This window comes from Electrophorus electricus, chromosome 2 (genome assembly GCF_013358815.1).
Source record: "Electrophorus electricus isolate fEleEle1 chromosome 2, fEleEle1.pri, whole genome shotgun sequence".
In the NCBI taxonomy this organism is placed as follows: domain Eukaryota; kingdom Metazoa; phylum Chordata; class Actinopteri; order Gymnotiformes; family Gymnotidae; genus Electrophorus; species Electrophorus electricus.
In genome coordinates, this window is record NC_049536.1 from 32,563,110 (window position 1) to 32,585,156 (window position 22,047).

General features: G+C 40.8%; 1 protein-coding gene across 2 annotated transcripts in view; it reads right to left on the minus strand.

Moving 5' to 3' along the window:
- tanc1b (tetratricopeptide repeat, ankyrin repeat and coiled-coil containing 1b) overlaps window positions 1-22,047 on the minus strand; it is a 110,609-nt gene that overhangs the window by 78,057 nt on the left and 10,505 nt on the right. For both annotated transcript variants that reach the window (XM_035536469.1, XM_035536467.1), the window contains exon 2: window positions 18,435-18,531. In XM_035536469.1, the coding sequence (XP_035392362.1) occupies window positions 18,435-18,495 (61 nt within the window). In that variant the 5' untranslated portion in view covers window positions 18,496-18,531. The remainder of the gene's footprint in view (window positions 1-18,434; window positions 18,532-22,047) is intronic.

The following is a 22,047-nucleotide window of genomic DNA, read 5'->3' on the forward strand; positions in this document are numbered from 1 at the left end:
GCAGCACTGTATATAGAAGTAGGCCCATATATGTACATATATTTGAATATGTTCATAAAAGGGGGGGAAAAGCACTTAGAATGTATTACAGAGAATCATAAAGTCATAAATAGTAAGTGAATAAATGTATGACAAAAAAAATGCAGTGTATATACTTTGAAATGCATCACTTTATTTTTACCTGGCCACTTGCAAAGTCACTTGCCCAGTTCCAGTAAACAGTTCTGAGAGAATTAGGTCTCTCCACATCAAATTCCTGCTCTGCTACTTTCGGAGGTTGAATGTGTACACCTCACTGTATGTCCAAGCCCACTACTGCATCCCTCTGAACAAAGACATGCATGTGTCCGACTGCCTGGCCAATGACGACTTCTGTGTTTGGATAGTGAGGAGCGCAGGTTTGGAGTGGTAACAGAGGCTCCCACAGAGCACTGAAAGGGTCTCCAGAAATCCATAGTGCAACCAAAAGATGTTGTTTGAGACAAACGTGAGATGTGCAAGTGAAAATAAATGAAAAGGCAGCATTTACTGGTGGATGATTACTTGAGCAATAATCTACTAAGTGATTCTTTGTGGCTCAAAGTCCTTAGGAGTCACTACTGACTATTAATAAATCTGTTAGCTACAAGGCTGCACAGACTAAACCAGTCTCTCCTAGCTAGTAACAATTCCACCAGTCTCTTTTGATCTCCCATAATGTGCTCATCTGGGTGCGTTTATACATGTAACCCCGCCCCTTCACGGCCATGAGTATTTATGCAACATTACCGGTTGGTATAAACATTCACGCTGTTTGTTCGAGCATGTCGTTTGTCCTTTACAGGTTCCCCCTCTCTCCTAGCTATGGTACCAGCCAACCCCCTAAAGGTAAACGCACCTCCTGGTGCCTCTCTTCCTAGGCCAGCTTGACAAGTATGCAACAAACCAACCATTCACGTTAGACAGTCACAGGGTGTGTTGCACTGTCCTTGGGGATGGGACTGTGCACATGTCCCCATCACACGGACCAGTTGTGGCATAGATGCAGAATAATGACAGACTGAGAGGCTCCTTTGAGACTGAAAGCAGCCTTTTAACTACTGCATTAAATATACATGGCCATTTTAAATGTGTCCCGAGGATGGCTGATGAGCAAGCGCACAACTGTTCAGTGTCCTTCGACCTGACATCAAAACAGCCAATGAATTAGGTTCATGATGGATCGAACCTCAATGTCTCCTTTTCCTAAGTGTTTGATGGGGGGTTCAAACCCCTCTTGGTATCCATGGCAGCATGCTGCTTGTACAGTTTGGACTGAAAAACAGAAACATGAGAACTGCATTTCTCTCAGTACCTACTGCGTGGTCATCAATAAAACTCCAGGAAAGATCTAATGTCTTGCAAACTAATATCTCTTTCTGCTGGATATGGTAGGCCCAATCCCTCTGTGTCCCTTAGCCGTCTTCCCGCGCTACACTTGGCATCTGCTCCATAATCGAGTCTAGCATGCTTCCCCGTCTCCTCTCTGGCTGGGAGGGAACTGATGAGAAAGTCAGATTGGTTTCCCCGAACACCGACATCAGCCCAGAGTCCATCTTTTTTCTCGTGGACTTTTTTTTTCCTTCAGAGGGCTCCGATCAAGACCATCCTGAGATTACCGTGAGATTTCCCTGACCAAGACCAAGATATTCTCTCTGTCTCTCTCACTCTCACTCTCACACACACACACACACACACACACACACACACACACACACACACACACACCTTATCAACACTGAAGACAAAAGATGTACTGTTTAAAAGGTCACCAAACATAAGAGAATGCAGGGATGTAGGAAGTATTTTTAGTCCAACTAACACCTTGGCCAGATATCATTAATCGCCTCATGGGATCACAAGGCTGGGACCCTTATGACCTCTAAAGAAACACCAGGTGTGTCCTCAAAGAGCACACTAAAATTTTCCCATAAAACCATGTGCAGGACTTTATGTGGTCAACTAGTTTACTAGTTGTAATTATGTGCAATTAAAATAAACTATGCTTTTTTTTAAATACTGAAAAATAATATGAAAATGAATGCCTTTCCAAACTGCCCTAGGTAAGACCATTTTTACATGCAGACATTTGCAGTGCACATGAGAACCTGGGTTCTGAACTGACTGGGCACCATGATAAAGACCTGGACAAAGAGCTGGTGCTCACTCCTATAGAGCACTCGTTTCAAAAGCAACAACAAACCACTCCAGTGAAAAGGGTGAGCTGGTCCTGGAGTGCCTGAAAAGGAGGCCCTACTGCTCACAGACTCCCCACAAATGCTCATCTCAACCTTTCTGGTTTCCCAGAGATGGCTGGGGGGTGGGGGTATTGGAAAGTAGTACCTCCTAATATTCGATAGGTCTGACATTAAAAACCTATGAATTTCTCATTCTTGTTATTAGTATTATACATAAAGACTGGACCAAGTCATGCAGAATGTTGTAAAATCACAGACTAATTTATATGTGACTCATTCTCTCATATCACCCATTCAGTTTTAGCTGTGAGAAATAAATGAGAGAACCTTGAACAATTCTGTTGCAGCAGCATGCCTTGTACTGAAGCATCATAGGACTAGTCCAAAAGCATCTGCACTTACTCAAAGTTACCCATTAACTTCCAACTACTTGCAACAGTTATTCACCTACACAGAACAATAAGCATATTTCAAGCAGATCTGTGGTGGCTCTGTCACAGGTGAAGATCCTTCAGATTGGGGAAAATATCACGACCCCATTTAATTACAACTCAAGCAGTAATGGAATTATGCTATAAATATGTAACATACCCAAAATGAGTGAGCTAAAAAAACTGTCTGAGTAAAGAGGGAGGGGTGTTGTGGGCAATCAGAGCCATGTCCCATGGTAGAGAGACTGCAGGAGCAGTGTGCCATTTCCAACCAAACCCTGCTAATCAAGAGATGCCACATGAAAAGCTGGCAGTAAGAGAGAGTGGGCAGACCAGCTCTGTCCACACAACAGACTGAATGAATGATCTAACCACACAGAGAGAGAGAGAGAATGAGACAGTATATAGAAACAGAACAGAGAACATGCAGAGACAGTATACAGAAACAGAGAGACACATATGAGAGAGAGGGAACGTTGCTAGAACCCAAGAATAGCATGCAGGAAAAGGGACCGAAAGAATGAAGATGAAACGCAAAGCCAGCGGTACAGCCTGAAGTCAGCTTGCCAGCACTATGCCTGCTCTCCAGGCCTGCAGCAGTCCAGCCAGACCAGGCCAGGCAGGACTGCAATTTCAGCTCCGCTGAGGCAGTGGAAACCAGCGCTGACTAATTATACACTGCGGCCAGAGGATGTGAAAATGATTACAGAGTCACCGCGTCCTTTCCTTTTCCATTTCTAGAAAGTCAGGACAGGACCAAAGAGGGCAAACTCTTCCAGCTCAAGGGCTGGTTGGGATTTCTAAAACATTATTTAATGACCAAAGATAATCTCTGGCTGAATTAGAGGAGTTATGGTTTGGAGTAAAGTAATCATGAGTGTCTAAGAAAGGGAAAATACATTTGAGAGACATTAGCTATTTTTCTCTATTTCCGTGATCTAACAGACAACAATTATAATAGCTAATGTCCATGCCCCTATTGATATTTGTTGTTTTTGATTAATTTCCACAATAAATGTTGTACTCAGGGGATAATTCTCTAGTCTGGTAAACTCAGCCTATGATGTCCAGTAAATAAATGAAGTCTGTTCAGCAAACCCAAAACACCAACCAAAAATAAATGTAGGCCACAATAAATTGAACTGTATTTTGGTCGGCATGCTTCCTTAATGAGCTCCTGTCTGTTTTACCCATTCCATCTGATGGTCACACAGCTGAATGCTCCAAAATGGCTTCTGAGGGCATCATTTTGTATGTGTGTGTTAAAGGTGAATGCCATGTTGAAGCAAGATTTTGCATTATCAGTTAGTAAACTCAAATTTTTTGTTGCTAGAAGCAGACATTCAGCAGTCCCCATCCACAATCTCTCTCACGCAGACACACAGACATAACCTTTTGACTACAAGGAACATAATATTGAGGGAGGGTGCACTCCATGCAGACACATCTAAGCATTTAATATTTACTGTGCGACACTGTCACACTGATTTTTACAGTACAATGACTGTTTAAACAATTGGGGAAACAATGACTCGAAATTTAAACTCTAACCTTTAGAAACTTTACAAATTTTTTCTTTTTATAAGACACTGGTGTAGAGGGAGTAGTGGTTGTGTGTTCGTCTATCCTCGTTAGCCTCTTGTCAGTTAATTTGACAGATGACTACGGGAGTGAAGAATAATTAATGCACATTCTCTTTGTCAGAGGCACAAAGTGGACCGAGTACAGGACAGTGAGGCAGTGGGAGGCTGTGCTGCTAGACTGAACCCCAATGAACCACTCATATCTACTACAGAGTACCAAGAGACACCGGCACAAAGGATCCCACACTCATCATCTACGGGGGGAGAGAGGGGGAGGGGGTTAGAGAGTTATCAGACCTCGAGAAGATTTAGACACAGCGTGAAACGGCCACTTTGAACTCTTGTTAGAAAACAGCCCAACTGTTCAGCAACTCAAGCCCCACCCACTCACATGTGCCCACATGCACGCACACACCCACAACCCAACACAAAAATAAAATCTATTGTAAAGGGATATTCAATATACCAGACACTTGAGTCTAATCCAAACAGTGTTAAGAAATGGTCTGTGTTTATAAATTGCTCCTTTCACCACACCTCCAAGCAGCATTCACTGACAAATGAACTTAAGACAGGTTAGTCCTCTAAGCCACAGCAAACACACATAGGCGGCTGCTGCTGTTGCCAATAGACTCAGCAAAACAGAGCATCTCGAAAAGACTGTAAGAAGACAACTCCACAACTCTCACAGCACCCCATTCCCCAGGGTACAGAGCCAGACAGAGGAGTTGAAATGGAAAAATGCAGTTTAATACAAGGTTGGTGACTGAACACTCTGGTAAACATATGTTTCTGCTAGCTGAACTCTGAGATCTGAAGTTGTTTCCCCCAATCAAAAAGTTTACTGGTGCTAGACATCAGTAAACCATAAAGAACCTCATAATGAACCTCTACTAAATGCATAAGGCAATGTAAACTTCAGGAAAGGTGACCTGTGTGTGTGTGTGTGTGTGTGTGTGTGTGTGTGTGTGTGTGTGTGTGTGTGTGTGTGTGTGTGTGTGTGTGTGTGTGTGTGTGGCGTTGTATTTGTCTACCACAACCGTTTGCCCTTTGTGAGATGGGAAGGATAAATTCTCCCTCTGGCATTAATAAAATGATATTCTAATATGGTACAGACAGTGATGGACAGATAGAAAGACAGAAAATTAGATAATTTAGGCCCAGTCATTATGTAATTTCTTTGACATTCTACAGTTTACCACTGACAGAATTCGTCTCCGTCAGCATCATTGGTCAAGCATTGTTCTCCAAAAATCCATCCATTTGAATTTTAAATCTTCCAGGCAGTGGTTGTCTGAAGACAGAAACCAATTCTGGTTATTTCAGGCATGTAACAGGTCTTCAAGGTCCAGGGGCCTTCCACCGGAATGCTGTTGGTGGGCACAAACAGGTCAGTTTAACAGTAGCTGATTGCTGTTTTCTGCTGGATGGATGGTCTGCTGGAGGGCGTGGCTCTGCTTTAGGGCTGTGCACTGCAGAATATCTTTCCCAGTAGCCTCGGGGGAACAAAGACCAAGGAGGCTGAAAGCCATGACATTTCCCCATTTCTCTTCATGAACGCTTCATTTCTGCCGGTCTGGGAAAAGCGCCCGGGCCCAAGCGTTGTCTCGGCCTCGTGTTTATCTCTGGAAAGAGCGCTGGGGGGTGGAATATGAGAGGGCTCTTAATATGCCAGGGGGCTATGCACTATGGTTTCAGTCAAGGCAAAAGTGGCTGTTAAGTGTCTGTGTATGTCTGTGTCACATAAATGATGCCTGCACGCACACTCAGTAGCTCCAGGCTGGCCAGGTGTGCGGGTAAACCAGCGACTTCTGCAGCTCCGTGTTAGATTCACACGCGTGCCACAGGAGACTCAACAGACATGCTGGAACCGGGAAGGCAAGGTCACGGTGACGCCATTGCACAAGTGTGTTGGGGCCTGCAAAACTTTTTGAATATCGTTTCAGCTTTTTCAGTAATTACAGGAGGCCACAGGAGGCCATTCCTTCTAACAACTTTAAATATCAGGTCGGCTATGATGTCTAAAAAAGCTTTTAAATTAACAATGTACTAAAGAAGTATGTTTTTTTGCACCCTACATTTTCTCTCTCCCATCATCAAGACAAACTGACCACATTTGTACAGGAGATGTAAAGTTGGAAAGAATTTCAAGATGATCTAAACAACTAATTACAATGAGGGAAGGGGGAATATTATTAAAACATCAAAGAGAAGTAATTAGTGTTGGTCTGGGTTTTTATGATTAGGATTCTGAGGACTCCTGGCAGCATGTTATTCACTAGCTTATAGAACTTTAAATTAAACAAGTGTGCCAACTTCCAAAAGTGCTTGGTTGATCCTACTATAATACATCTTGAGATTTTAATTCTAAATGTAAATGCAGAGTTTATGCAGCCTTGAAAGATGATTGAATATCCAGAAATAAATTCTGATGGCTTTCTATAAAAGCTACTAAGAAAAAGGGAAGATCCAATGCATAAGAGGTATTTTGATGAAGACACATGAAGTATTCCAACCACACACACACACACACACACACACACACACACACACACACACACACACACAGTGACAACTTTCAAATGACAGTCCTTCTCACTGAATGGGTAGTGTTTCATGCACTAGTGGAATGTGGCGGCACTCTCCCGGCTGCTTATGTAAGGTATGATGAAAACTGAGAATTCTCAATTCTCAGAACTACAGAAACATTATATATCTAGTGTTCACATGTATAGTGGTGATATCCCAAGCCTGAAGTCTTTTGAAAGGTTCCATTCAGGAAAGCCTTCACACAGTTAACATTTTTACTAATAGTGGTTCTACAGTACTGGAGAGACACTGCACATGCTTTGTGTTCTCAAGGCTCTAAACAAACCTGTTCTCATCAAAAGGTTTGTCAATTAGTTTATTTCTTGAAAAAGGCCATTTTGAATCAGGGAAGGTACTATACCATACAGCTGAACTTGGGGCACCAGTTTGACAAGATCTGAGAACCACACTGCTGTAACATGTTCTGTTTTGAAAATTAACCTTTAAATGTATTTTACAAAACCTTGAAAGGGTACTTCCTGTTTCCTGTACACAGAAGTGGTTGGACAATTGTTCCTGTGACTGTGTGTGTTCGTATGGCTCTGGCTTCTCACAGTAACCCTATGGAGGTCAGGGGTTAATGGCAGATTGTGACTGGCATTAGCACAGGCCATTTAGCAAGAGCTGCACATACAGACCAGGGTGGGTCATGAGAACAACCACCAACACTGGACAATAGGAAGTCATAGCTTAGGCCTATTGAGTGTGTTTAAATGGGTGAGACGATAACACAGACCAAGATCTCTCTCCCCAAACATAATTCCAGTCTAGAGCTTGTAGGAATTTCATGTGCAACTAGAGTTTATTTTACTTCACTAGTAATTGAACAAATCTGTATACAAATTACAAGCTCATGTCATCCACTTCTGCTCATAAGCAAAGTAACTGAGAACACCATTTACTATCACAATAGCATATTTCTGAGTTTCCCATATTTATGACTCAACCAGAAACTTTTTGCCCAACCATATGAAATAGTTCCCAGTACTTTATATAAAGCCATGACAAAGTTTGCTAAATAGTGAACGCATCTCCACATTTCCCTGTGGAGCAATTATACAAGGATGCCATTTCTATGCACCAATGAGCGGGAAATCAGAATTGGAAGGGAGGAGGCTGCCTCTGTGCATGGAGGGCATTATTCCTCTTTGAGAGGATGGAGAAAAGGGGGTCATTAATTCAGGCAGGCCACTAAACGCTCACAGAGATGGAGATGAATTATCCATCTATAGCATCAGAGTCACATGCATAAAGAGCACTAACTCTCTCCTAGTCAACTGGAGAGAGCAGAAGAAGAAAAAAAAAAACACACAAAACCAGGGGCACATGAGAACAGAAGACAACTGATCACCCACTGAGGGCTGGGCACTTGTCAATGACTTCTAGTTTTCCAGAAATAGACTTTTAAAAAAGGTTTCCCTCTCAAGAGTGGTGTACTATGTTAACTTCATGCTAGGAGATAAACAACTATACAAACTGAACTGAGTTGTGGGGTCAGAAATACAGTTACTTAGCAAATTAGTTCCAGTAAAATGGACTCTTGAACTCATAGCAACACATAAGTGGCCAGATAGCAGATCAAAAGAGGGTATTTCTTCAGGCATTATGTGCATGCATGCTCTCTCTCTCACACACACACACACACACACACACACACACACACACACACACACACACACACACACACACACACACACACACTCTCACACACACACACACACACACACACACTCACACACACACACACACACTGAATCAGAACAGTGTGCGGCCAACTGACCTTCTCAACACACATACTTCTATAATGGCCTTTAATTAACACTCAACAAGAACCACACTTATAAGTGACTGGACTAAACAAAACACTCCAAAATATCTGAAATCCATCAGACCTTAAAAACATTATCATATGTGATTCAGTAAACACTCAATAACCCATAGAGTCACTGAAAGTTCTGCATATCCAAAACACGGAAGTTCCCTAAACCTGAGACAATCTGGACAATTTTGTCACATGATTATGACTTTACAGCATCCCTTCCACTTACTGCAAGTAAATATTCTATAAAAATAGAAAGATCAAAAGCATTAAATGATCCCTGTTACACTCTGGACATTTGATAACAGACACACTGCCTGCTAATACACCTTTCTGCACCAAGAACACATTGTAGTGGCTCTGCAGTTGAAACAGCCGGCCCAAAGTGACTTGGCTGGCTTGATGGCCTTGGTACTCAAGAGTTGTACTGCCTCTGTTCCTAATCCTACACATCACCATCTGATTACCATTCAGAGATCACCTTCTTAAAGAGGAGAAGTTAACCAGTGAAGTTAGTCACTATGGCATGTGTCATGACGAACAAATAATGATCTTAAACCAAAGCATTATACACTCATTGCTAGCTAAACTGACACAACTTTTTAATAATCCTCTGTACTAAATTCCTGTCAGATGAAAATGAAAACTGCTGAATACACGAGATATATTACTATTATTGTTCTTGTCATTATTATTGTTATTATTGTGAGTTTAGCTAATTGAGAAAAGCCGATACACATTGATCCAACCCATCCTGGCAGTCTGACAGTACAGAGTTCATCAACCCATGGCAGTGTTGGAGTAAGAGGACAATAATCCTCTAGAGCACTTTGATTTAAGGAATGACATCACTTTGTTCCCACCAGCCAATTCTGACATTTGATTTGGTAACCTTGATTTGGTAAGGGATTCCTATTTTTTCTTCTTTTCACTCACTACACAGTTACTTTCAAAGGTCACGGATACTAAGCGTTCCACCAGTCGCAATTCTGGCTGCCTGCTGATCATTTGGGAACTAGAGGTCCAATCAGTAACCACAGGTCAAGACATTGAGACATGTGACCTTGAGTCAGTCAAACACAACTTCTCTAACAATTATCAACCATCCCATGAAAGGCAGAGTTATACAGAGCTCAGTGTCCGATGAAAAAAAAAAAGTGAACGTTAATCACGAGGACTTTCCATATACATTCCTACATGTTTTGCTTTTTCTTTTTTTACAGTAACAGAGCAAAGAGAAACATGAAAGTTCAAGTGAATAAGATATCTGATTATCTAATACAGAGATGTAATTTTTTCTCCTACCATTTTATCAATGAGCCCCAGCATGACCCTCATGTTCTTATAGTTACATGATTACATTTTCTCAACACTGCATGACTTAACTACAAATCTGATAACCTATTAACAAATCAAGGTAACTTCATTAGAGAAAGTGGGAGAGAAAGAGGGGGGGGTGAGAGTGAAAGGGGAAAAAACCATGAGGTCTGTTGCATTCAGAGGTCTTGTAAACACTAAGCAGGCTAGATTCATGGCCATTCCCATGGCTCCTGCATTTTGCCTGTCTAAAAATGGGAGAGTTAGGGTGGGCCTTGTGTGGACACACCTGAACCTTGAATTTATTTCCAAACCTCAGGAAGCATGTGTGTGTGCCTATGTCTGCACATAGCTGCAGCAACGCCCAGCTAATTGCTGCCTCTTGGGTGTTCAGAGATACTCATGATGGTCTCAATTCAACAGTTTTTTGTTTTTGTTTTTTTGTTTAACTCACTAACTTATAAGCACCCTGTCACCAACCTCAACTATCTGAAAATGCACAACAAAGAGTTAAGTGGGGTCCATTTTTAGTTACCATACAAGTCAACAAATGGAAATACCAAAAGTAATCCATTGTGAAAGCACACCAAGATAAGAAGCTACCACCTTCCACACACCATGCTCCAGACCGTGGAAGGAGAAAGACACTGTGGGCAAGAGGTACTGAGGTCTGAAAATCTGTCTCCTGATTGCGGTGGAATGAGGAATGCTGGATGAATAGCTGTTGACTGACAAGTTCCATTCCACCATGGAGAGAGGGCGACTGCCACTGATGACTGGGTGGAGAGTGCCTCTGTGGTCCAGGCTACCTGAAACAGCCTCTGGCCACACCAGCTGTGTGTGTGTGTGCTCAGCTTGTTTGTTTCACTGTGTGCGTGTCTGCTATACAGCAGTAAGGTAATTTTAACCTGCTCAAAGTAAAAGCGAAACACTGTCAGAAGTGGAAATTGCTGTAATAGATTTTTGTCTGGATGTTTCTGGAGTGCTGGGGCGTGGGTGGTCTGAGGTTTTATCGGGCTGAAAATGCAGTTACCAAGGCCACAGTTGAGAATTAAATAGCACATTACACACCAATTCCTGTTATCTATCATGAGGTTTTTTTTTCCCCCAGATATGCAGGTTATTTAATGCTGATCTATGCCAGTTATGGCCTCTCTCAGGGGTCACTAGGATCATGCTATGGCCATCAAGTTTCATTCACTATCTAACCAAGTCCTATAATTTGTCTTCCACTCACAGAAGTCAAGGCACGCGACCACATGACATGCCTCTTAACTGATTAAAGCAGAAGGGAGTACTTCTTTTGTAGAAACCAAATCCATAAGTCCATTACAATAGCACAGATTCTCAACCTTAAGGCAAGATGGGGGACTGAAGGCCATAAATGTGTCAGTGAGATGTTTTAGCTTGTGTTTCTACCACCACAGTGGGCAGCAGGAGGGAGGTGTTGGGTAGTGTGTGTTTCCAGGAGGCCAGTGTGGCCAGAACAGCTGTCCCTGGGGATCAGCACTGCTTTACAGCCTCACAAAGGCACCTGTGGCCTCAGGCCTGAAAGCAGCCGCTGTAGAGCATGTCCTGCGACTGTCAGAGCGCCTGCAGATCGCAGCGGTAGTGACAAGCTTCAGCTACAGTCAATAAAGTAAATCTCACCCAACCCTAAAGCCACTATGATGCACAAAGTGCAAGCTTAAAATGGCAGTAGATTTGCAAACTGAATCATTATTCATGTAATTTGACAAAAAGGCAAGTTTTAAAAATGGTCAGTGGTCTTAGCATTAATATTTAGATGCGGTCCTCTTTCCTGCACAAGTGGAGCCATATTCTTAGTACTAACTTGGCCACACTCGCTGTTTAAAGTAAACAGCGATCAAAAGACAAAGTCATGACTCCTGTTTTCAGACAGAGATGACTGTGAGGGAGGAGACAGTGGTGGGAATGGAAAGAGTTGCCAAGGAGAATGTGAACCGGAAAAACGGGCCTTCTGGATGGCTTGGTTTTCCCTGACTATTTAATGTTTCACCAAATGGCCTGAACTGCCACTGAGTGTCCAGTGTTTATCAGAGCAAAGCCGGAGCAGGCTAGGGGATTCACCTTCTTGATCTCTCACAGAGAAAAACAATATCGGTCTTCTGTGTGTATATGTTAGGAGTGACTTCAAGAAACTTAATATCTTGTTGACATAGTTATCTGAAATCTCAAATATTTCAGGAATACCTCACACTGTATTTAGACAAGAAATAGACAAACTGACGAATAGTAAATAGTAAATTGCCCTGTGTCAAACCTGCAAGTGTAGACTATTTTCTTAATGTGTCGCATTGCTAAAACAGATTACATTTTATAGGAAGAGTTTTAGAACTGAGAAAATGATTTATTTTCTAATAATAATTCATTTAAAAATAATCTATGAGAAAATAATTTATTTTACATAAATTTATGAGGTGTACACTACACCATGACCAAAAGCGAAGAGGGGAGGGCACATTTTCTCAACAGCACCATAAGCTAATCAAGTTCTCTTCATTATCCTCCTACACCATACCTACAAATTCCACCATGTTTTCTTTAATTAGCTTGTCGGCATCCTGGGTCGTTAGTGTCCCTTGCATGTCTAGTAACCTTAGAATTTTAAAAGCGAGAGGAGAAATTCATCCTGAAATGTCTGTCCGCAAACCAATCAATGAGAACTCAGCAGGGCAATACTGCTGAGAGAGACTGCAGCAGCTAAGCACACACACACGCTCTCATGCATGCGCACATACAGCTGAATCAACAGTTACCAGAGTTCTTAGAGAAGACTTCGTAGGTGTGGTAACATTCTTATCTTTAGCACACTGGTGTATACTGTACAAAGAACCTAAAATAAATCTAAGACAGAAAAAGAAAACATTTTTCATTCAAGTCTGTTAAATGCAAAATGACTTTAAGGACTTTGTGCTTCTTCTTTCTCACCCTGATATTAACATTAACATCCAAATACGTGAACACAACTTTTAGAAAGAGGAGAAGTAGCAATTTTTTACCAATTTGGTCAAAACACAAATATTCACAATATTTAGAACAGAGTAAAATCTAGAAAGCATGAAGGGAGAGATATTATATTTCACTACAAGGTACAAAACTATAAACAAACAAACAAACAAACAAACAAACATTCAGAGCAGATTTAAGGGGATTTCTCATGACAGCAACAGAAACATGGCAGAAACAGAAAGCGTCTAAAGGGTCTAAATTTTTTTAACTGAGAACAAAATCGATCAGGGGATATATATATATATATATATATATATATATATATATATATATATATATATATATATATATATATATATATATATAAATTCATTTATTTATTTTTTTTAAATCCTAAAATGCAGAACCCCTTGAAAAGCACATTGTGCTGATGGTGTTGGTTTTCACTCCCAGCTGTCACGCTATGCCAATACCGCTCATCAGAGCATTTACATTCCACACTGTGTTACCACTGTTTCAAAGTGTATGTCCTAAAGACTAATGCTTTCTTTCAGTGTGAAGGAAAGTGTGCTGGACTCAACAGAGTTAGCCTAATACTGCAGCAGCATGGTGCATTCGTTAAGCTCTACATCCCTATACGTGCTGGAGTTACAAAGCACTGGATTCCCACATGCATTCACTCTTTAATTAGCAGTTACTCACATCTTGTTTTCCCCAAATGTCTACAAGACGATATGCAAATTTAATAACTTAATGTATCTCAGTTTTTCCTTCTCTAATCCCAATGTCAAAAATTCTATTAGAAAACAATATAAATATATTAAAGTGAGTGGAATGATAAAAGACTACTGGAATCCCCCAAAAATGCCATTTAGGCCCGAGGAGCTGTGTGTGTGTGTGTGTGTGTGTGTGTACCTGACAAGGGTGTGTACCTGACTGAACCTGACAGTCAAACCATAGAACAGCCAGACAACAACAGAAGGGAAAACAGAGTGAGGCAGAGAAAGCTGATAAGGAAAACGAGTAAAAGAGAATGCGTGCCGGGCCCTGCAACTCCTACACATGGAAGTAATGACCACTCAGAGTGGGAGGCTGGCACAGACACTCCCTAAAGATTACAGCAAAGCCAACCACACTAAACTCACCTTAAGAGAGCTACTGTCATCTTTCAAACGCCAGCCAGGAACTCAAGAATTCTAGAAGCCGGAGGCCTTGGGAGTGAGAAAATTATATATTCTACAAAGCCTCAGGCCAGGAAAAAGATATCAGGCCTTTACAGGTGTGTTTCCCCATGGCATGGAACAGCACATCTTAGGAGATAAACACTAATATCTTTGATTTTAGCCCACAGTCCCTCATGAGGGACCTGATCAAATTAACATTTTAAACCTGAGCCAGGTCACAGAGAAATCAGAAATATCTAGGTCATCACTAGGAACCCCTTAGTGCACACTGAAAGCTATTCCAAACATTTTTGATGGAGAAGGGCAAAAGGGTTGACTTTTACAGCATGTAATTTCGATATGGCTGTGTGCCCTGAAAAATGCCACAAGCAGAAATTGATCTGGCAGTAGTCACTAAAGATAAATGTCAATGTGTTCAAACATGAACTTCCGTAGAGAGTCTTGCTCATGGAGCAAGGCGTTTTCTCTGCTCTGCCATAAAAGTGTGCCCTTTCCAGGGTACAGTGCATCAAATAGTGCCCATCTGCATGCCCGCAGGCACGGTTTCTTTGCCTCACACTAGCAGCACATCAACACATGCTGTTACTGGGAGCCCTTATGAAGTGGACACATGCTTTATTTCACATACTAATTCATTTAGAAAAGGTCCATGTGAATCCACTCATTACCAGGCTAGTTCAGGCTAAAGGCCATTAAGTGTGTAGGCATGCTAGAAATCTGACATTAATAAGGGAGCTTGCTGATCAAAGACTGTGGACACTTCAGAAGCAGAAGTCTTCCACTTCTCTAATGCAGTTAAGAAGCTAGCTTGAAACACATCAGCAGACACAAAACCACATAGTAAAAACCTAAGAACTAATAGATACACAAAAAAGACACAACCTTTAGAGAGACCTGTCCCCCCCAAACACACACACACACACACACACACACACACAAAATAAAAAAACAAAAAACAAAGACATAATATTGAGCATATGCATGCAGATAAATAGTTTAAAAGAAGAAACACACAAAAATAAGAAAGATGAATTAGCAGTCAGTGGACACTGTGGTCTGGAGCTGCTTTGGCAACACGGCGGTTGTGGTTCCTGGCAGAAGAGCAAACTTTCCATGAGTCTTTTAAAATCCCTGCAGCACAATGTCCAGGGAGTGCCACATTATATACTCTGCTACCATGCAATTATATTTTGATCAGGGTTTTCCTGCAACATATTTCCATCACAAATCACTGGTGGATTCCTTTAATGCACTTCAAGCAGTCAGGAAGAACCATGGTAGGAGTCAAAGGATATCAAATTTAACCAGCGTGCCCTATTAATCCATATTAGATAGGGCAAGGCAAACAAAGTGTGTGTGTGTCTGAGTGTGTGTGTGTGTGTGTGTGTGTGTGTGTGTGTGTGTGTGTGTGTGTGTGTGTGTGTGTGTGTGTGTATGTGTGCGCGTGCATGCAAGCTCATACATTTGCAAAATCTTAAAAGATCTTTTTGCTATTAACTCACTTTATAGGAAATCGTCCTAAACTCACTGTGTGCGTAACACATCACCTACTTGGCCCAACTGTAGCCACTTGTTTGGCTAGTTTATTATTCCAGAATCACCACAGACATTAATCAAATGAACTATGACATATAAACCATCAACTAGTTAACAAGTTTTAGTGTAACAAAGACATACAGTTTTTTACATTTTTTAACTATGTTGTACCAGACAGTGCATTATAACATCCTGTATGTCTGCAGGCATTTCAGGACTAGGTTCAGCAGAAGGTTCTGTGAATCTCATGTGCATCGAGCCTCTGCCAGTCCTCCGAATTCTGCCATGTGTATTTGATTTGAATCACTGTTTTCCTAGAGGATTTGAGCATTCCTAACTTCATCTGAAAGCTCTGTGAGAGAAAGATGACTGGAGGAAACAGCACTGGAATATTTCTATTACCAAATGTGCTGAACAGTCTGAATATCCCACCAACAGGAATTTGCATTAATATATTACTTAATATAAATTATTTAAGCATCAGTACTGACTAGACATCATAGAAGCACAAAGAAAGTTTTAAAATACACAAATTTTGAAATGCAAATTTTGAAATTAGAATTGAAATACAATATCTAGCAATGTCCTGGGTATCTTAATGGAAAGACTGAAACTTAACCAGATAGGAAATGGGTAGTACCCTACAGGTCTGCAACTTTCAGACTGTAAAATCAGGAACAGGATAAACGCAAGGGCTCCTCATTGACATGATGCAAGCGCCTACATTCTCTTTGTTGTGTTTGCGTTGCTTGAGCAAGTTGAGCATTTCTGACAGATAATCTCCAATGGAGGCCAATAATATTACATGACAGCAAAGCAACTGTCATTCCTCCTCATTCAAAACAAGCACGGGAAGAAAGGCTGTGGCCAACTGTGCCATTGGGGGATGGGGAAGAAAATGCAGCAGAGACAGGAGAGAGACAGGGACTGAGTGTGGGGGGCTCATTTAATGTGACAAATTGTACCCAACTGGGAAAAGGGATTTGGAAAAGTATGTCTAAAAACTGCACATTCACTGGAGGTCTGCTGGGGGAGGTGGAGTGGTGGAGGGTAATGACTCCCACATGTAGAACATATTCCTGCAGGTTTCAGAATAGTATCGCACGTGGGATACAGTTTGCATTGGGAAGTGATCATGATGCACCCTGTTCCATGTCACATCGAGTGGACTCTGCTTGAAGCTCATTATCTCATCTCAGCTCTGTAAAGACACAGATGAGCACGCATGCGCTGTGAAGGAGCCTGCTGATCTAGACACACGTTCCTTGTAGGGCTTCTGTGTCTGAAAGTCTGTAATCACTAATAGCTAGGGGGAAAAATGGGAAGCAGATCCTACAGACCTGTAGAATTACAGAATCTTTCAAATTCTATAATTCAGAGAACATCTACTCTGGAACTAGAGCAAGAATGCAGACAGTCACGGAGAAGACCGAATGAGTCAGGTCAACGCAGAGATGCAGAAGTCTGGTTTCAGTGTTCCAGTTTTAGTCATAAAGATGGAGTCCCACATAAAAAGAGGTGCGTGTAACCAAACACTAAAAGTAGACGCTGTCTGGGCAGGCCAGACAAGCTTTGTCATTAGTGATGAGTTCACTGAGGACTGACATGTTGAAGCCTGAGCAGTACTGGCAGAAAGAAGGTGACTACCATACGTTAAGTACTGCTAGACTCAGCAGGCAGAGTCAAGGTCAGCTATAAAGCTGACATTAGTGACTGCTGGTTTCTGTGTTAAAAAGTTACAAGGTTACAAATTTACAAGGTTGAAATCAAATGAACTTAGTAAATGTGACACCGTATGATCATGTGACATCAAAAGTAATACCCCTAGGAAGGCCTCTAATCATTCTGCTATGATGAACACATTTTGAGTAAATACCATTTAACAAGTAGCTTCTGCAAATTTTATTAGCATTTGCCATTGTTAACAGTGGCAGGTTCAGGATTTTACACAGTGTGGCACGGGGGTGCCAAGATCACATTAAGAGGTGGTTCCTTTTAATTATTCATCAGAGCAAAGATGCTTTTGCAGATTATATGATTTTTACCTGTAAAATTACTGTACTAGCTTCATATTTGCTCGGCAGTTCCTAATACTCAAAGGATTTGGTTAAAATACCTAAAAGAGCAAGAGGCTTAATACATTGAACGATGAACGGTGTGCTCACTTCAAGAGCAATAAATGTTGGAACAAATGTTAATCATACCTAGCATCTACACCTTTGAGGAATGGATCTGTAGTCCAATAAACTATATTGGGAATCTCTCTTTTTATGGGGAAACTAAAACATTTTATATTCACCTACATTCAAACATAATTATGTGAATGACACACTTGGGGTTGTGTTAACATTTCTCACCAGAAACACTGCCAAGTCAGAACCAGCAGTTTTTAAAACGCACGCACAAGTTCTGTTTGTTGACTCTGTTGTAATAAACATCTGATCTAAAATTTAACCTCAAAATTAATGACAAATGTAACTGTCTCATTTATTTATATATTATAATTTTAGGACTTTGGGTGGCAAGGCTTTTTTTTCCCTTGATGGCAGCTACCATTCTGTGCCACTCTGCTACTCTGTGCCAAGGGTTTAGATAAAACATTGTCTTCAAATTAGGCCAATAAAGAACATCAATTTTTCCAAATGACACTGAGTAACTGCCTGCAAAATGCCATATCTAAGTGAGAGTTATCTAAGCACTGTGTGCCAGATGCGTGAAACCAGACATCCATTCACCAACACATGTACACACAAACTCCATGTGTAATGTGTCTGGTTTGCACATACCTGTCTCCTTTTTGCTCCCCTTCCCTCCGTCTCTGTTCATTTTCAGTACCGCCTTAAACATAATGCAATTGCAGCAGTCCTCTCCCTCTTAATCAACCTGCAGACACAAAAAAGCATTTTTGAGTATTTGTTGCTATAATTGGTCAAGATTCACTGGCATTTCTATCAGCATTCAAAGGATGTTCAACAGAAAATGCTACATAACAGTAATGACAATGCTGAAGACAAGATGATGATGATGAATAAATGGAAAAGTTTTCATCATCAACAGGATGAATTCAGGAATATTTCCCACAGTTCCTCAAAATTCAGTGGGTGAGTTCTGGCAGGCCAGTGTGGAAAAAATGCTTCAATATTTAGACAGAACAGCTACACACCACTATCTTGTTATGCCGGAAAACAAGCTGTCGGATTCCCAGCATTCTGCATATAATTGATGCTGTGCGGCTGAACTTGAGCCTTTTAGGGCACTTGTCATGATAGAAATTAACATTTCTATACACTGTACCTGCTCTTCCTCAGAATTAAGCCAAACATCTTAACCTGGTGGGTCAAATCTATTATAAAAGGTGCATTTATCAGGTTAGCCTGTCTTTACATTTTGAGCTCCAGCTGTGTAACAGGTTTTTGGCGTGTTTATTTTATCAAGGGAGGGGCGCCATTGAAGTGTATAGTTACAAGTGCTTAAAATCCCTGCAGTCCACTGCTGTGGATAGTGTGATAAGAAAAACAAAGATTGAGATAAGAAGTTTACTTGTAAAATTTTTACTAATGCTACCCAACTAATACTAATATTACACAACTGATAAGTGTTTATTTGTAAATCAACTAAAAAGATGGCTTTAATAACACAACATCAATTTGTTGGGTTGGTCTTGCACAACAAGAGAATTATTAAAACCTACAAGAACCTACATAAAAGATACCTCCATTAAGTATGACATGACTTTCTGACTTATTCAATCTTTGGCGGGATTTTAATTTTATTACATTGTAACAAATTATTTTTTTAGAACCAGTTTTTACAATAAACAAAAGACATACTACATACAACTGGCTACAAGTAATTAAATGACAACCTGTAGCCTTCTTTTGCTTACTAGTGGTGTAATACTAAAATAAGGCACACATCCTTCAACCTAAGCAGAAAGGTCAAAGACCCTGTTGAACTCCCAGCACAACTAATGCAGAACTCAACTCTCAGCTCAACCAAGAACAAGCTGTGCAGTGACCAAAAGTCCAGAACCACAGCAGGCCCCAGTAAGAGACCCTCAAGGGAAAAAGAGAGGGGAATGAAATGAAAAGCTCCTACCAGAAAAGCAAACACCAACCCCCCCCCCAACACCAACCCCCTACATCAAACTCAGATCATGCAACAGGACTAATCTCTCAAAAAATGTGGTACATTGTAAGAAATTTGGAAGAGATCAGTTCAAGTGGATTTTATGTTGTTTATGTGTATAAGCACAGTTGATTTGAGGTTTCGATTAAGTCAACTAACTGTCATTACATAAATACTGTAAAATGTGACCATTGCACAAATCATAAAAATAATCAGGAAGTCATACCCCCCCCTTCCCAAAAAATACCCAAAAAGTCAATTTTACAAACATGCAAGACACTTCTGGGATATAATATCCTTTGTACATTAGGAAGTACCTTTCAGCACAATCCATTTTTAACTACAATTAACTGCAAAATTACTACTAAAGCCTTAGATTTCTGGGGCAAATAATCAAAATAACTTTCAACATATCCCATCAAAGCTTTTCAGTGTGTGAACATTGTAGACATTCTGTACTGAGATGTGAAAAGACCAAGCAACACTTTCACAATGCATCACTCACTTTTACACCGGTGTGCAAACACAGCAGGTACCATTCAGACCAGTCTAAGAAAGCCAGAAATCCTCAGAACTACCTGGATGCTGGCTAGATCCTTTAATGACTGGGGAGAGCCCTTTTATTCTTATCAGACTTAAAGTTGGGATTTGATTTGAGCATTTTGCAATCTCAGGGCTGGAGTAGCCCACTGATGCAGCACACACAATTCAACATGATAGTCAGTGCTTGAGTTGAATCAAGTGGCCTGGAAAAAGACTTAACTCTGCAATGTCTTGGTGTTGTGGTACTTGGGAATAACAAATAACTTAAGAAAGCTGCACATATCAAGGTTGGAGCTTGCAGAATTAAAGATGGCAGCTGAGACGCGTGCCTATAGAGAAGGCTCGCACACCCATGACATGACAAATTCCATCTCGGCCTTGGAGGAGGAGGAGGAGGAGTCTGTCCGATCTGCTTGGGTCAATTTAGGTCTTACAAAAACAGCTTAGACCAAGCCGTTATAAAGAACCCCCATCCCCTCCCCCGCTGAGGCAGTGTTCAGCTGGATAAGCTCCTGGTGAGGAACAGCAGCCGCAGCACCGAGCAGACAATAAAATGACTAAGCTAATGTCTAAGCTTCCCCAAATACATTATGGTCTAGATATGGAGGATAAAATTGGAAAAGAAAAGGAAAAAAATTCATGGTTTAATTTCAGAGTGTTTTGAACAATTTGCAGACTGTCAAAAAAATTCATTCAGTTAGAAATGAGCCTAGTTTTGATTGCACTAGCAGGACCCCCATCTTTTATCTTTTCCATCAGATCCATGTCAGAGCAGGATTTACCCACAAACAGAGGAGGACAGGAAATGCCTGGCATTCATACAGTACTGAGAGCTGAGCCAAGAGCGGTTCCCATGGGTAAAACCCCTTCACTGAAACACCACAATGAGCTGATGATAAATATGCATTTTACTTGTAAAAATCAGTCCAATATTGTGAAACAGATATAGAGGCCTAGTGGTGACAGATTGTTGCAACAGTCCATCAACATTAAACTTACATTTAGTTGATTATGTGATCATACTTTTTTTTTTTTTTAACATGTTCTTTATTATGCAACAATGCATCTCTGGTATCCTGTAAGCATAACAACAGGTTTAATGAAAAAGTAATCTCTGTAGGAGATGAGAAGCAAAGTTGAGCTCTTAAAAAGTAAAAAAAAAGAAAAAAAGTGAACCACATGGATGCAATTACAGAACCACATATTCCAGTGTTTCTGCCTCTCTCATTCTTCCATTATCCTCGTTTCTTTTTCTGCCTTTGCCAGGTGTACAGGTACAGCCAGTACTAAAGCACTTCTGCAATGCAACTTGTTTACATAGGGTTGCGACTCCTCACAAAGTTAAAAAGGGCTAATACAAACTAAATAAAATGTTAACTGAAAATATTTTTATTCACTCTAGCAATTTAAAACTATGCTCCATTACAACTATGATTTGTGAGAAAATTTGATAAATATTTTTCCTGAGATGACCACCGCTAAAAAAAACAGCAGGTTGCCATGTTTGAGTAGTGGTTCATGTCTGTGACACTCCGATTATTTACCATTTTATTGAGGATACAGCCTGCTTGGTGTACTTATTCAAAAAAAAAAATAAAAGTGCAGTACAACATCTCAAGTTTTAAAGGTTTAGTTTTCATGGCAGTGAGAAACTTTTCATATTAACATACTGAACTACCAATATGTTTCATCAGGGTCGATGCAGATTATTAAAGACACCAATAACCA